We start from the raw sequence: 16,863 nt of genomic DNA, 5'->3' as shown, positions 1-16,863 counted from the left end.
CCTCCATAATTAAAAATAAAAATTAAGGTAGAAAATTCCAAAAAACCCTAAAAAGTCCTATGTATAGGCAGGTATAAGAATCTGGAGCTACATTTTCCTGCGCATTCATCTCACACAAGCCAGCCTGACATCTCTCAGAGCTTCCTTTTACAAAGCTGCCAAGGAGAAATGATTCATATTGCTTGCAGGTTTGACAAGGGGGAAAGTAAGTTCTGCAGTGGTAGATAAACTTTTGCAAATCATCTGAAAATACAATAATATTACTCTTCCAACAAGGCATCCTTTAATATGGTACATGGACACTTGAGAATGAATTGTCAAAGCCCCTTTTAAAAGAAATGAAAATTTTCGTAACGTCAGTGTGAGAACAATGTATCTACTCTATTATATGTAAGAGTAGAAAAGGCTTATTACTATTTCAGGAAACAGAAGACTCAAATTTGTTCCTGGCTTCTACAGTAGTGTGGAATCTTGGGGCAGGTAATTTATTCTCTGAGTCGTCTTATTCACCTGAAAATGGGGGTCATTCAACCAATGTTTAGATCTCATTGGAATCAATGAGGATCCAGATACTAGCATCTGTAAGAAAAGAAAATTTGCGTTTCCAAGGCCAGGGGAGCCCTACCATGGATGTAGCCACCTGTTTCTTGGTACAAGCAACCTTGCACCTTTGTGTTTAACCTCAATAATTCACTATTGGATCACAGCAAGTCAGAATGGTCTTCTTGGCCGTATTCATTTATATTCATTCTGGAGGTTGTTGAAACACTTCAGTCCCACAAAATAGCCTCCTTATGTAAACCCCTGCCCCACTGAATGCCCACTTAGGAATGTTAAGAGGGACAGCGAAGAGTCTACTACAGAAAATATCAGAAATGGAATATGTACAAGTTGAAACATCAAATGTCCAGACTCCTGGGGCCCCTCCCAGGCAGTGCTTACCAATGGTGGTCTCACAGAACTTCTCTGCAGCCACCTCATTGGCAATGTTGGCTCCCATCAGCACACTGATGTCAATGCCCATCTTCTCGCGGATGATGTCAGAAATGAGTTTCAGCCCCTCGGGGCCCTCGTCTATGCCCTACAAGGATGCCAAGAAGTTAGGAGAAAACAAACCGCCAAATCAAAGAGGCATGGGATAGCAGATGTCCCATGGCTACACAACTTGAAAAATGTCTCCTACTTACAAGAGTAAGCATCTATACTGCCTATGCACAGCTTAAAGAAGAATCAAATGAAGAAAATAAACATGTACTCATCACTCGTGTTAAGAAATAGAATGTGACTGTCACCACTGAAGTCCCCTGTGTGTCTCCTCTCAAGTTCATCCTCCTTCTACCCCTGCTCCCCAGTGTGAACCACCGTCCTGAATGCTGTATGCATCGTTCCCTTGCTTTTCTTGATTATTTTACCACATCGGATGGTCCCTAAACAATGTTATATGTCATTATCCCTGGTGTTTCAAGTCTATAAAGAGAATTGTGCCATTCACCTGTGCTATCTTGAATTACAATATCGTTTTAGAGATTCACTCACGTGGCTGCATGAAACTTCTGGTTCGTTTCTGTTCACTTACTGCATAGTATTCCGAAATGAATAGTTCACATTTCATTTGTCTATTCTCTTGCTGATGACATTTGGGTTGCTCTGGTTTGCCTTCATGAACATTCATCTGTAAATGCTCTGGCACAGCCTCTCTCAGGAGTTCTTTTTTTTTTTTTTTTTTTTTTTGAGACGGAGTCTCAGAGTCTCGCTCTGTCGCCCAGGCTGGAGTGCAGTGGTGCGATCTTGGCTCACTGCAAGCTCCGCCTCCCGGGTTCACGCCATTCTCCTGCCTCAGTCTCCTGAGTAGCAGGGACTACAGGCCCCCACCATGACACCTGGCTAATTTTTTGTATTTTAGTAGAGACGGGGTTTCACTGTGTAGCCAGGATGGTCTCGATCTCCTGACCTCATGATCTGCTCTTGGGAGTTCTCAATCTTTCCAACGACATGGGCCTCACCCCTGGTAGTCTGGTGAAGTTTATGGACTCATTCTCAGAATTTCACAGGCATAAAACCAAACACCTAAAATAACCCAGGAATCCAATTATGTTGAAATTTGTTTAAAAAACAAATTTACGATAAAGTAATATATGCACTGTTTTATTAATGCAATTAGAAAAAGATGTCACGGCAGGTCTAATAATTACCACAATTTCCAAGTAGTGACGAGTATAAACGATACCTTGAGATATCGGAAAAAGGTGTAAAGTGAAATGAAAGCCCTGTGACTCCTATTGACAACAAGGTCTCAGATCCTGCTAATACTACTGTTCCTGAAACGTTGGCTGTGAGCTGCATTCACAAATGAAGAGAATGTTCACTTCACTTACAGGTTAAAATGAGTTAGAATGCAAGGATTTTTTTTGCCTCCACAATTAAGTGCATGAACTTCCCGCATTCACCCTGTGGACCTTCAGAGGTTGTTTGGGGAGTTCTGGTTAAAAACACACGCTTTAGGGTATATATCCAGGAATGGGCTCTAACGGTTATTAATCTCCCAGCTAATTCAAACTGCTGGTGGTTTCCAGATGGCAGGCTGAGCCCCCAGAGTGGACCGGCAGGGGCGGCACAGCTCCTCACATCACGGCCGCTGCTGGTCTGCTGCAACAGACAGCAGCCCACTCTCAGCCTGAGCTAAACTAGTCTTGTATGTTTTATGGCCTTTTGGGCATCTTTGAAAACACAAACGAAAAACTGCCACAACTTCCCCTTCAGCTCCACATCTCAAGCAGATGAGAGTGTGTGGAAATGAAATTTCCTAATAAGCAATGTCCAGCCCTGGGCGGCGTGCACTCGAGTTACCTTAATGAGGGTGATTCCCAGCGCTTTCTTGGGCACTCTCCCAGTGATCTCATCACAGATCCTGTGAATGAACTGGTGGGGAATGACAAACACCAGCAGGTCTGCGTCCTGCACAGCCTCGCTGAGATTCGAGATGGCAACCTGCAACCAAAAGGCAGAGAAGACAGTTTCTCCTCCTATATCAAACTATGCCTGTCCACATGGTTTCCCTCACTGACCATTTATCAGATGCCTACTATGTGCAGAACACTGTACAGATAGACAAGGAAGGCAAATGTGTTTGGTTTGCCTTCCTTATTCCTTATGGGGGTCTGAAGCAGAGGGTTTGCCTCTGTCACCAGCTGGGCAGGTGACTTATCCTCTCCACCCCTCAAATGCCTTATCTGCAAAAGGTACCACTAATAACACTATGTGGGTTGCTCTCTGTTGTTCTCCCACCTCACCAGCCCTCCATCCATTTTCTGCTCTTCTCTGCCCCATTCTTTTCCCAGGAGGCTGCTTTCTCTCAACTGTTTCCCCAGGCTCCCTTGTTCTCTGGCTTCCAGTGGGCTTCAGCCAATGGGAGGCACTGTCAGGAGATCAAAGGCTGGGAGGAGAGACAGGTCTCCTCGGGCCACTTCTGCCCAGGCTCACAGTGCTTCTGGCTTGGCTTCATTCTACAGCTGCACCTGCTGCCGGGCAGCCCCTTTCTCAGGCCATGTCTCTAAGCCCTCTTCAGGCTGGTGACATGTTCTTTCCCTGACCCTTTCAGGGGTGGTAATGGCTTCCTGCTGTTGCTAATCTCTGAGCACTTCACCAACCCCTGCTGATTCCCTCAACCCCATGGCCCCTCTGTAAATGATCCCACACTAAACTCTCCTTTGAGAGCACCGCTGTGAGGACTAACTGATACAGAAAAGTGCCTGAGACTTGATATACACTCAATACATGTCAGCTATTATGACGATTTCTTTCCTTAAGGGTGAAGATTAGTTTAACACGGCAGAAGTGAGGGCATGCAGTGCAGACTCCAGGGCACACGGTATCTGGCAAAGGCTGCCTGCTGTGCCTAGTATCTGTTCTTCCTTATTCCTCAGCATTAGAACCCCTAGTTTCAAGCTGGGCTCCTGAATGCCGGCAAAGAAGGCTGTTTCCCTGTGCTCCTTGCAGCTAGGTATACCACGTGACTGAGTTCTGATCAAGGGAGCATCAGTGGAAGTGCTGCCTGTGACTTCTAGAAAATGTCCTGGAAGGTCCTTCTCCTTCCTTTTGCCAGTGGGAATGTGAAGGCATGGCTGGAATTCAGACAGTCATCTTAGAGCAGAAGGAGGACAGCACATGCCGAGATGGCAGAACAGTGGAATCAAACGAGTCTCTGCCGCCATGATGCTGCACCAACCACAAACGTCTTTACATGAGAGAAAAATGCACAAGCATTTACCTTGCTTAGACCACTGTTATTTTAGGTTTTCTGTCATACGTATTTAAACCTAACTATAACTGCCTTAGTCCCCATTAAGCATTCCTGGTTCCCAAAATGAAAGGCCTTGGATGAAGATTCTTCTCTGAGGAAACCGTGTCTGTCACAGGAACATCATTCAGAATGGGCCAGCCTCTGAGGAAACCTAGTTTGGGGGTTGTGATGGAGCCTGCCAACTCCCAGCCAAAATTCCTTCTCCCCTTTCTCTATAATCACAGACCTGTAAGCTGGTCGCTGGTCATCTAGCCAAGGACTGCGTTTCCCAGCGGTCCTTGCAGCTACACACGGCCATGGACCAAGTGCTCATTGTTGGATGTGAGAGGGAGAAGTGGGTTCCACTGACAGCCCAGAGCCCTCAAGACGGTGAGTTGCTGCCTCCACACTTTCTCTTCCCCCTTCCCATGAGCTGAAAACCTTGGTAACTTATCCTTGATCACAATGACGGTTACAAGGCCTAGGAGATTGTACAGAAAAAAAAAAAAGGGGGACCAAGAATAATAGTGTAAAGCGAAGCACTAGAGTATTTCCACGTGAGAGGAAGACAAATCTCTTGTTCTTTGTCACATGATTACGTCTTTTGCAGTATCTTAGCCTATTACCTTGACTAATGCCTGTGCTAAGAGTTACTCCCTCAAACAAAGGATTCCCCAAAGAAAATGTATCCTGAAGTTTCATTCCCTTATCCCTTCAGGAGGTATGGAGGACTTCTATAATTTATTGCCTAGCCTCCATTCCCCTTCTTTCTAGCAGAAGTTTCCTTAAACTTCCTTTCCAAAGCTACCGCTTCCCCATTTTAATCATGCCATTTGGGTGGAATTGGCCCCTACCCCACTCCAGGGGTGGTTCTTAACTTGTTCAAGCTAATGGGCACATTAAACAATCAGCGCTAACAAGAAACCAGCAGATGTCTTCTGGGAAACAGACGCTTGCTTGTTCTTCAGGAGTAGCCATGGGTCTTTCCTTGAACAAGGTGGGATGCTGCTGTGAAGTCTAGAACTACCGCATCCATGTTTACAAATGTGAGGGGAGAACCTACGCCACGGGGCTCCCATGTGGATGAAGCCAACTTTGTGGATGGCAAAGCAGAGGAACAGAGGGAAAAACAGGGCCCTGTTAATATCATGTAAGCTGCTGGTTCAGGCTACACCTGAAGTCAACGCTACCTGGATCTTTAGTTATAAGAGCCCAAACATTTAGCTTTAAGCTGGTTTGAATGACAACCTAGAGTCACTCCCCAGACAGCAGATCAAACCCAAAGCTCAGTACGTCTCCCTCGTTAGTGGCAGACCCAAAGGCAGGGAAGGCCTATTTGCCTATTTTCCTCTTTGGAAAGGCTTCTCCAGATTGGTAATCTAGGCTGGGTAGTCCACAAGTGGGGAAGATTTATTACAAAAAATCCACCTGCTACATTATTCCTCTCACACCTGGAGACTCCACCCCCTCCAACAAAGCATTTTTTGATTCTATTCCATTAATCTCCTGATGCAGGCCAGGTGCCATGCTCATGCCTGTAATAATTCCAGCACTTTGGGAGGCAGAGGTGAGTGGATCACTTGAGGTCAAGAGTTTGAGACCAGCTTGGCCAACATGGCGAAACCCCATCTCTACTAAAAATATAAATTAGCCAGGTGTGGTGGTGCACACCTGTAATCCCAGCTACTTAGGAGGCTGAGGCGTAAGAATCACTTGAACCTGGGATGGGGAGGTTGCAGCGAGCTGAGATTGTGCCACTGCACTCCAGCCTGGGCGACAGAGCAAGACCCTGTCTCAAAAAAACAAAACAAAACAAAAAACAACCCTCTTGATGCCAACCCATAATTGGCCTGTGTGTCCTTGATTGGCAAAGCTCATCGTTTTGCTCTCATGTGTTTGCCTGTGTCCCACTCATCCTCCCACAGCCTTCACAAGAACTCTGATCGCCCCTTCCCCTTCATACTGGCCTTGCTCAGATGGACATTTATGTACCCTACTCCCTGGTTCATATGAAGCCTGGCTACCTGACGTTTAATTAAAACCTATTCCTCTGGACCTACTGTTTCTCCTCTTCCCCATCCACCTCTAACACATACACTCTCCTCCCTTTCCCACTTTGGGGCATTTTCAACATGGTGAAGTGGAAAAAACACCAGAACCAAAGAGAAAAAAATGTAGGTTTGAAGGTCTGGGTTGCACATCTGCAACTGACCAGTTGTGTGACCTCTGGCAAGTGACTCAGCTTCATCAACCTCAGTCACCCCATATGTAAAATGAAGATAAAAATTACCTTTCCGACCTGGCTACCTCACAGAGCACTTTCCAATTAAGTAATGTGAGTGACAGTGTTTTGAAACTACAAAGACCTTAACAAATGAAAGCGTATTCATCAGAAAAATCTACCTGTATCCTGCAAATCCTTAACTTTTAAGGAATCGGCCTATTCCCATGTCTCTTGCTAAAATACATCCCCATCCAGGCTCAGTGGCTCATGCCATAATCCCAACACTTTCGGGAGGCGAGGCGGGAGGACTGCTTGAGCCCAGGAGCTCGAGACCAGCCTAAGCAACACAGTGTGACCTCGTCTTTACAAAAAATAAAAATAAAAAAAAAATAACCAGGTGTGGTGGCAGGTGCCTGTGGTCCTAGCTACTTGGGAAGCTGAGGTGGGAGGATCACTTGAGCCCAGGAGGTCGAGGCTGCAAAAAGTTGTGATTGCACCACTGTACTCCAGCCTCAGGGACAGAGTGAGGTCCTGTCACAAATAAACAAACAAACAAACAAACAAACAAACCATTCTCAAGGAAGCTGCCAGCTGTCAGGATTTCTTCTGTCTCTTACATTTCCTTCTCAATAAATCAAAGAGGAACCTGCAGGTGGTAGGGAACGTGATGGTCTTTAGGACAATGTGGTTGGGGTTTATTCTCCTTGGTGGAATACTGGGGGTTTAACTCACAGAAGCAACACGTACAATGCGAGCTGTATTTTTACGGTGTGCATGGTCCATTCACAGAACATTATTCCTCTTACACAGTATCAGAACAAGTTCTCATCAGCTAATGAGATCATGTGAACCTCATCTTTCAGAATAAAACCTTTTGCTAAGCGCCTACCCGATTTTCTGCTCTGAAAATAATCAGGAGCTGCTTTGGAAATGGTGACTGATTTTGTGAGCCTCCTGCCAAAAATCTTTCTGAGAGTGTCCGTCATTCCAGATCCTGAAACATGCCAGGAAGCACAACTCAGAACAACAGGTCTTGCCTTTCAACGGCAAGTAGGACAAACAACCCAGAACGAAGGCATCAGGGCTGGATTGCTTAATGCCCAGACTTTCAGGAGCCCAGTGCTCTTGCTTCAAGTTAATAAAAGCCTAACAATAAATAAAAATCATTGGAAACAAAGCTGGCGAAGTCTGTGTGGATAAGCCTGAAGGTTCTTTTGTACCTCCTGGATCCACCATCACTGTCCATAGTGTGTGTTCAATGAGCTTTTACCTGTTAGCAACATCTTATCTGCGGTCATCAGAGTGGGCGAGAAAAAGACCTCACTTCTATCATCACAGACTGACCTCCTCACCCTCCAAAGATGCTATTTTATGGTCTTTAAAAGCAATTAGGATTAAAACGCTTTCTCCATTCATTCATGACTATAAATAGGCTCACTGGATCAAGTGTGAAGAAAAAACATCTAAGTAGGAAAATAACAACTGCTCCTCTCTGCACCAGAAATAATCACTATCGATATTTTGGTACATTCCTTCCAAGGCCTTTTTGAGCCTATGGAAAGATCTAAAATTGTATTTACAGAATTAAAGTAATACTCATATCTTTTAAATATAGTATTATAAGAATATTCCTGTCATTCAAATGCAGACTCTTCCCCCTAAAATCCATGAATCTTACCACAAACCTTTTTGTACCAACATCATAGTAAAGACAGATAAAACAATAATAAGCCAAATAAAAGATACCAAGGCTGCTCTCATTTTTATCTAATCTCTTAGGGCCACCACAGTTATTTCTACCTCAAGTCTGTATGAATCTACATGCTGAAACAATTCTGGTTCCTAATGAGAATGGTGTGGTTTAACAATGGTCCAGCTGCCGTGGGTGCGCAGAGCATCACGGCCAGCCTCTACTGCCAGTCAGCTAACCGGACGCCATGGCAACTCACCTACACTCTCTGGGGGATGTGTGTACTCAGATTCAAGACAATACCAGGAGCAAAAAACACAGCAACTGTCCTACCTGGGACATGGTAGAGGCTCAAAAATACTGTAATTCCCTTCTGTTCTCCTCATCTCACTTGCAGCCAAGATCTTAGGTGAAATTCACATACTTGGCTCTACATGCAGAAATACGACCCTCAGAAGAGGACCTTATCTGATGATTCTTATGTAAACATGCCACTGTTGGTAAGGCTACTTCTGTAAAAACAGCTATCCACCGCCTGGATTCCCCAGTACAACACCAATAATATCAATTTATTATGTACTCCCATGGTTCCCAAAGCATGGCTCCTGAACCAACAGCATCCCCATTACCTGGGAACTTGTGAGAAATGCACATTCAGGGACCCCACCTGAAACCTACTGAATCAGAAACTATAGGAGTGGGCCCACGTATCCCTGGGAAGCTCTCCCAGCGATCTGATGAACACTAAAATTTGATGATCACCATGGAAAACTACTCCTCTAATGAAATCAAAGAGTTAAACCCAGGGAGGAAAAGAGTTAACACTGAGGCTTCCCACTGAACTGATATTTTAATTTTCAGAAGACTTTCAGCAAAAATTAATAGGTATTACCCCAACCCTAGTTCCCAAATGTAAATGATTAATTTTTTTTAAGTCTTGCCCTAACCTTATTTTCCATGTGATACCACCTAAAGCACTGAAACAAAACTCTTCATCCTAGTTTGTTCTTCCTCACCACTTCCACTATCCTTGGCATTTATTCAGACCACCAATAATGCCAGGCACTATTTCAGGTGCTGAGGAGACATTAGTGAATACAGACCTATGCAAGAAACTATACTCAAAGAGGTCACAGCAAAGTAAAAAGGTAAACATTGGACTTCATAATTAAAAACTTTTGTGCTTCAAAGGATACCATCAAGCAAGTAAAAAGAAAACCCACAGAACAGGAGAAAATACTTGTGAAGAAAGGGGACCTGTATCTAGAATATATAAAGAATTTGAATAACTCAATAATAAAAAGACAATCCATTTTTAAAATGGACAAAGGATTTGAATACACTTTTCTCCAAAGATATACAAGTAACAATAAGCACAAGATGTTCAACATGGTTAGCCATCAGGCAAATGAAAATCAAAACCGTGAATGAGACACCCGCTAGGATTAAAAAGTCAGATAACAGCAAGTGCTGGTGAGAATGTGAAGAAATTGGAACATTCATACACTGTTGATAGGAATGTAAAATGGTATGGCCACTTTGTAAAACAGTCTGGCAGTTCCTCAAAAAGTTAACTCTACTCCTAGGTATACACACAAAAGAACTGAAAACATATGTTCACACAAAACATTGTATATAAAGGTTCACATTGTACATAAAGTTATTATTCACAATACCCAAAGAGAGGAAACAGCTCAAATGACCATCAACTGATAAAGGGGTAAACAAAATGTGGGACATCCATACAACAGGATCGTATTCAGCCATAAAAAGGAACGAAGCACTGATACACGCTACAACATGGATGGAGCTTGACAACATGCGAAGTGAAAGAAGCCAGTCACAGAAGACCGCATATTGTAAGATGCAATTTATATGAAACATTGAGAATAGGTAAATCTATACAGATAGAAAGTAGATTAGTGGTCGCCTAGGGCTGTGGGACAATTGGGGATAACAGGGGGTAACTAGGAAAGGGTATAAGATTTCTTTTCAAGATGACGAACATGTGTTAAAATTGGCTGTAGTGATGGCTGCATAGCTATGTAAATATACAAAAAAAGTCACTGAATTTTATGGTCTGTGGATTATATCTAAGTGAAGCAGTTTTTTAAAAAGCAGGCAGAAGATGAGCGGCAATGGCAACTATATTTCATGGGGGTGCTGGAATCTAAATCCTGGTGTCACTGGCTAAAGCTGGAACAGGGATGCAAAAGAGTCCTCTACCTTGATGAGCTCCAAACACAGGCTCTGGAAATAGAGCTAGAAAACAGGATCAACCATTTTGCAATTACAGAAAATAATGAGCATTATTTTCTTTTTTTTTTTTTTAGACGGAGCATTCCTTTTTTTTTTTTTTTAAGATGTAGTCTTGCTCTGTTGCCTACGCTGGAGTGCAGCGGTGCAATCTTGGCTCACTGCCATCTCCGCCTCCTGGGTTCAGGCAATTCTCGTGCTTCAGTCTCCTGAGTATAGCTGGGATTATAGGTGTGCACCACTACACCCGGTTAATTTTTGTATTTTTAGTAGAAATGAGGTTTTGCCATGTTGGCCAGGTTGGTCTTGAACTCCTGACCTCAAGTGATCCGCCCCCCTCGGCCTCCCAAAGTGCTGGGATTACAGGAGTGAGTCACTGCACTTGGTCCCAAAGTGCTGGGATTACAGGTGTGAGCCACTGCACCCGGCCTTCAGAAAATAATGAACATTATTTTCATTCAGATCTAAAGGGAAATCGTAAACCCAGAAGGGCTCAGTTTTTAGTGAGCAGGCAATGGCATGGTGAAGTCACTGTAACAGAAGGCTCCCATGTGGGAGGGGCCACATGATGAGTGTGGACCTGGGGAAGGGTCAGGTGGGCAGCAGTTTGGGGGTCTCACGCAGAAAAGTCTCAGTCTGAAGTCAGCACATCAAATGACAGCATAAACAGTGAGCTTGTGTTGATGGAAACGCAACAAACCTCTCCTGTTTGAACTGGAAAGAAAAACAATGATTAAAAACTGGTCTTTTAGGTGGCTACCTGAGGCTGGAGGGTGAGGGACTGGGGACATGTTGGTCAAAACTTTCACTTAAACAGGAAGAATAGGTTCGAGAGATCTATTAGACATCAGCAGCGTTCTGGGAGTGAATTCTCCTGCCTCTGTCCATACCCAGTGACCAGGGGTAGGTGGTAGAGTCAGTCATAAGGGGGGCAGGCTCTCTCAACTCCTCTGTGTCAGTTCCTTCCCTCCCAATCTCCCTGTTCACAGCAGAGGCTCTAGCTTCACAGAACCACTCAGCAGATTCACTTCCCCCAACACTCCTTGAATATCCACTGGAGGAAAAGCACTGCGCTAGGGACTGTGGGTGAATGAAGAACCAGAAAGCAAGGTCACACACTGAGGGCATGCGGAGGTAGACAGACAGGTGCACAAGGGACTGGCACCAGGCAGCGTGGAAGGAATATAACAATGAAACATGTAGTTTACCGAAGGGAGGGGGCAACCAATTCTGATAAAAATGAGAAAAGTGAAGCTCAAAAGAATGATCTGACCCAAGAATGGATTAGAGATGACCCCAGAGGCCTTCCATTGGAGTGGGAACAGCCGCCTCTTTCATTCTCTCCGGCAGATACTTGGACAACTTAACTTCTAAGCTCACAACCCTAAAGGTTCTTCCTCCCCGACCAACTGCACCAGGAATCACTGTAGGGAAATGCTGGCCCACCCGAGTCCAGAGCAGAAAGTCATCAGTGTCTGGAAGGCAATAGATTCAGCATGCTTAGGGATGAGTCCACCAGGAATCAGTCTGAACCGTAGCCCTTAGCTGTGTGACCCTGGACAAGTTCATTAGCCTCTCTGAGTCCTGGTTTCCTCCACTATATAATCAAAATCATCATCCTAATAGGAAAACCAGTAGTATCAACCTAAGAGTGTTATTGAGAGGATTAAATCAGACTATATGTATTGCTTAGCACGGTACTTGACACTAACAAATACTGTAACTAAAACTTCCCCACATTTACTGATTTAGATATCGGTCTCCCCTGCTCAGTTCCTTGAGGAAAGCAACACTGTCTTATTCCTCCTTCTGTCCCCAGCATCCAACATTGTGCTTTGCATGCACAGTGCATGCTCATAAGGTTTGGTGAGTGAATATATGCAGTAAAGGGTATTTCACTAACACAGGAGACGAGCTTCTTGGGTTAACCATAGGAATCAGACAGCCACAACTGTCTGGTTTTCAAAGAGATTATGATAGAAAACCACAAAGGGGTGAATCTGACAACAGAAGAAGTTCATCAATTCCATTCAGACAAGCAGCAGGGTACACCCTTTTCACTCCCCAAGCTCATTTATTTCTTCCTCCGCAAGTCAATAGAAGGAGGTCAGGCAATAACCTGTATTTTTCTCTCCCAGACTTAATAAGCTTGAATTTAAACTGTCAGTCTTACATTTTCCCATTTTCTTCTATCTCCTTCCGTAATTTAGGCCTTGACCCTGACTTTAATTACAGACCAGTGCATTAGCTGTCCTAGCAAGCTGATCTCATGCACTTAGGGTATACCAGGAGCTACTTGGGGAGCATGAACAGCCTAAGGCAAGTTCGCTAGTTCCAGACGTGGCTGGCACTTTGAATGCCAAGCAGGAAGTCTGTTATGGGCTGTACTCAGAATGTGACTGTATCTGGAAACAGTGTCTTTAAAGAGGTAATTAACTTAAGTCATTGGGGTGGGTCTTTACCCAATATGACTGCTATCTTTATAAGAGGAGATTATGATAGAGACAGGATCAGAGGGAAGACCACGTGAAAATACAGAAGATGCTATCTACAAGCCAAGGAGAGAGACCTCAAGAAATCAACCCTATCAGCACCCTGATCTCACACTCAAAACCTCCGGAATTACAAAAGATACATTTCTGTTGTTTAAGGTACCAGTCTGGCACTTTGTTAAGGCATCCTTGGCACACTAATAGGAAACCCATTTTCAGAGTCAGAAAAACCAAAATCAACCAACCAATTGGTAGTGGAAAGGAACTGGGGAAAAGAAAAGCAGCTTTCCCAGTTCCAAGTCCCAATGCTGCTCCGCCAAGCATAACTTGCGGAATGAACCAATGTACGTTTCACCCCAAAGTCTTACCACATTTTCTGGCAGCTTGTGTCCAGGAAGATATTTTACATTTTCATGGTCATTATTTATGATGTCTGTCAGTTTTCTGCCATTAACTGTTTCTTCAAAGACCCACATCTTCACTGTGGAGGCAAACTTCTGAAGTTTCTTGACATTATTACCAATTATTTTTGCAACAGCTGAACCCCTACAAAAGAAACCGTGGAAAAGAACAAAAATAAACTCACTTGGGCAGGAGAGAAAAAGCATTTGATTAAAATTCAGAAGACTTGTGTTTTGATTCTGATCCAAACACCGAGCTTACTCGAGATGTGATGTGTATCAGCCCCAAGCCATTTGAAACTGAGTTGTTTTCACATGGAATACCACCGCCTGTGACCGGGAAAGCACCAGAATTTGGTTTAAGGTCAAAATGCACCACCCCTTGAAACTAGTAAGAATCAACCTATCTTGGAAGACAACATCACAGGCAGAAGAGAAATCCACCCCAGAGCATGAAAATGACCCTAGAAGGTCTTCAAAGGATATTGAGATGTACCTATGGTAAAATAAACTGTGTCTTGATGAACTGCAGCAGGTGCAAGGCAGAAGCACAGAAGAAAGACAAGAACCCGAGTGGACTCCCGAAGAGGAGCAAAGGGAGAGCACAGGGCCCAGTAGCTGAGTACTTTGCACTCCCTCCTCTCCGCAATCAAGCCGGCCTCCGGCCCCTAAGCTCCCTTTTCTCTGCATCTCTATTTAGCAAACATGTTCTAGTGATGGCTCAGTCTCCCATAGGCTTTCCTACAGGGGACAAGAATGACCCTGATTTGTTAACATCAGTCCTCCCGACAGCAGTGCGTGTCTGCACGTGGCTGCTGCAGCAGAGGAGGTGGGACCAGGCACCTGTGTCCATCCCACAGAAGCCGCTGCTGGGGCCACAGTGGGCACTCAATCCTAGCTGAGCCTGTCAGCTCTCCCCTCTGGACTTTCCACTGAGAAACGGTTTGTTTCTTAGCTGACTTTCCTGGTGTGAGGAGTAAATGAGAGAATGCAGTAAAGAGCATCTTGCAAATTCATGTGTTAGGGCAGTTGCTACTTTTTCTCACAATTACTCTCAAGACAATTTGATGAGATGGAGTAGGGGATGATAACAAAAGGTGGGGGCAGCCAAGCGGCTGCAGAACATGTTGGAGACATTTATTTTCATCCCCTGAAGAATCTGTTTTTCTAACCCAACTATAATTCATCCCAGTATATAAACCTATATGCTTTAACAACCACAAAACTTCAAATAATTCTAACAGATTATAATTATTGTCCCTTTCTGGACATAGAACGGATAAACTAAACAAGCGGTTCTCCACTTTGGCTGCACAGAGTTACCTGGGAGATTTAAAAATCCTGAATCCCAGACCACACCCCGGCCAATGGAACTGGCACTTCTGCGGTGGGATCAGGCATCTGTACTTTTTAAAGCTCCCTGATGACTTGATGTGCAGCCAAGGCTGAGAGCCACTGCTCTGCACAATGATCAGAATTCTGATGCCCTCCTCCCTCACAAAAGAATAGCTGTAGATATCAAGGCTATGCAGCTGTACCTGTGAAATTCTCATTCTATGCCAGCAGAACAGGTTATTAGATAAATACCCATTAATCCAATTCTCCTACTGACACTTTGTAGAAAGCAGGCCAGGAACCTCCCACCATCACTACCACCTTTATTCTAATCTTGGAAACAGCTGCTCACGTACTCACAGGGAGAGAAAGGCTGTGGTTCACAGTGTTCCCTGGCATCAAGTAACTTTCACAAGGTCAGAGAGAACAAGCGTGGTTCTGGGGGACTGAGCGTCAACCAATGGGGGGCTATGAGACACCAGGAATCTAAGTCTAGTAAGCCAAGTGGAAAAGTAAATCAGAACCAGGAATCCCTCCCCATGATCTCACTGGAATACACTTGCTTTCGCCTTTACAGCTGCCTCCTGGGGAAGCCAAACATTTGCAACCCGAGGCAAACCTGTAGTATTTACTGCAATGAGTTGGATTGATTGATTGATTGAGACAGGATCTCACTCTGTCACCCAGGCTGGAGTAGAGTGGTGTGATCACAACTCACTGCAGCCTTGACCTCCTGGGCTCAGGTGATCCTTCCACCTCAGCCTCCTGAGAAGCTGGGACTACAGGCACGTGCCACCACACCTGGGTAGAGTTAGGAAAATTTAAACAAACATTGGTACTGTTAAGAACTAGGCCCTTCAGACCATGTCTGTATGTCCTTTGGGATTCAATGGGGGCTTAAAGTGACAGCGTAAAAATTAATAAGGGGAATTCCAGTTATTTTACTCTTGGGGGGCCATCAAGACCTCACTCTACCTCATTCCTGGTTTCATCAATAATTTCATTCATTCACTCATTTATCTCAGTCATCAGATATTTACTGAGCACCTACTGTGTGTAATGCATTGGGGGCCAGATGGTGGTAATACAGCAGGGGAAAGGCAACGTGTTCTTTGCTCTCAAAAGCTCACCACCAGCTCAGAGAGATGAATAGCTAAAAGGCGTTCATGAGGCTGTGTGTGATGAGGTGGAGGAAAGTGGAAGCAGATGTGGTTAGAAGGGTAAACTGCAGTGGACTTCAATACAAAGGACCCAACTGCAATACAAAGGACCCAACTGCAATACACGTTGATCCATGACAAGTCTCCCAGGCTCAAACTTCTATTGAGAGAACCATAATGGACAGCCCGACCCAGGGTGCAGGGAGAAGACACAGGATGGTGCTCAGGAAGACCAAACCCCTGCTGAGAAGCAAAAAAGGCTTCACAAATCAGGGCTGGGAAAAGCAGACACAGCAGTGCTTTCCACCCAATACTCAGCTAACTGCAGACACATGAGTGAGCCCGACCAGCTGATCCCTAACTCAAAAGCAATCTTAAATGCTTGTTATTTTAAGCAGCTGAGTTAGGGGAGAGTGGGCTGTGTTGCAGCAAAAGCTGATAGATGTACAAAGACAGAATCTTTGACACAACTAGAGGCCTCTCCAAGTAATTTTTGGCCAAGCTGTTGGATTTGCCACCCAGGGATTGGCAATGTAGTGGGAGGGATTGGGGGTTGGGGTAGTGTTGTGTTGAAGGAAGGACTGTGGAATTAAATTCACGGATGGAGAGGAACAAAACGATCCTAGTACCTTAAGGCCTAGTTTTGTTCTCTATATATAATTTATACAATAATTTTTTTGGCAAGGGTGGCGGGGAGGCAGGGCATGGAGGAGGAGGACCAGGACTTAAAACACTATATTTCATTTTGTTTTAACCCCCTTTGGTATACTCTGTTTGTTTGTTTGAGACAGTGTCTTGCTCTGTCCCCCAGGCTGGAGTGCAGTGGTGCAATCACGGCTCATTGCAGCCTTGACCTCCCAGGCTCAAGGGAATCGTCGCTCCCTGGCCTCCTGAGTAACTGGACTACATGTGTGCCACCACGCCCAGCTAATTTTTAAAAAAATATTGTAGAGACGGGATCTATGTTGCCCAGGCTAGTCTTCAACTCCTGGGCTCAAACAATCCTCCCATCTCAGCCTCCCAAAG

The 16,863-nt window shown here is 44.6% G+C and overlaps 1 protein-coding gene across 1 annotated transcript in view; it reads right to left on the bottom strand.

The window, feature by feature from the left end:
- GPD1L (glycerol-3-phosphate dehydrogenase 1 like) overlaps nucleotides 1–16,863 on the bottom strand; it is a 65,337-nt gene that overhangs the window by 31,062 nt on the left and 17,412 nt on the right. The window contains exons 2-4 of the mRNA XM_025376583.1: nucleotides 13,310–13,487; nucleotides 2,848–2,988; nucleotides 943–1,081 (exon numbers count right to left, since the gene is read on the bottom strand). Coding sequence (XP_025232368.1) covers nucleotides 943–1,081; nucleotides 2,848–2,988; nucleotides 13,310–13,487 — 458 coding nt within the window. The remainder of the gene's footprint in view (nucleotides 1–942; nucleotides 1,082–2,847; nucleotides 2,989–13,309; nucleotides 13,488–16,863) is intronic.

Source organism: Theropithecus gelada, chromosome 2 (assembly GCF_003255815.1).
Source record: "Theropithecus gelada isolate Dixy chromosome 2, Tgel_1.0, whole genome shotgun sequence".
NCBI lineage: Eukaryota > Metazoa > Chordata > Mammalia > Primates > Cercopithecidae > Theropithecus > Theropithecus gelada.
The sequence above is the reverse complement of the archived record's forward strand: the minus strand, read 5'-3'. Positions and strand labels throughout refer to the sequence as shown.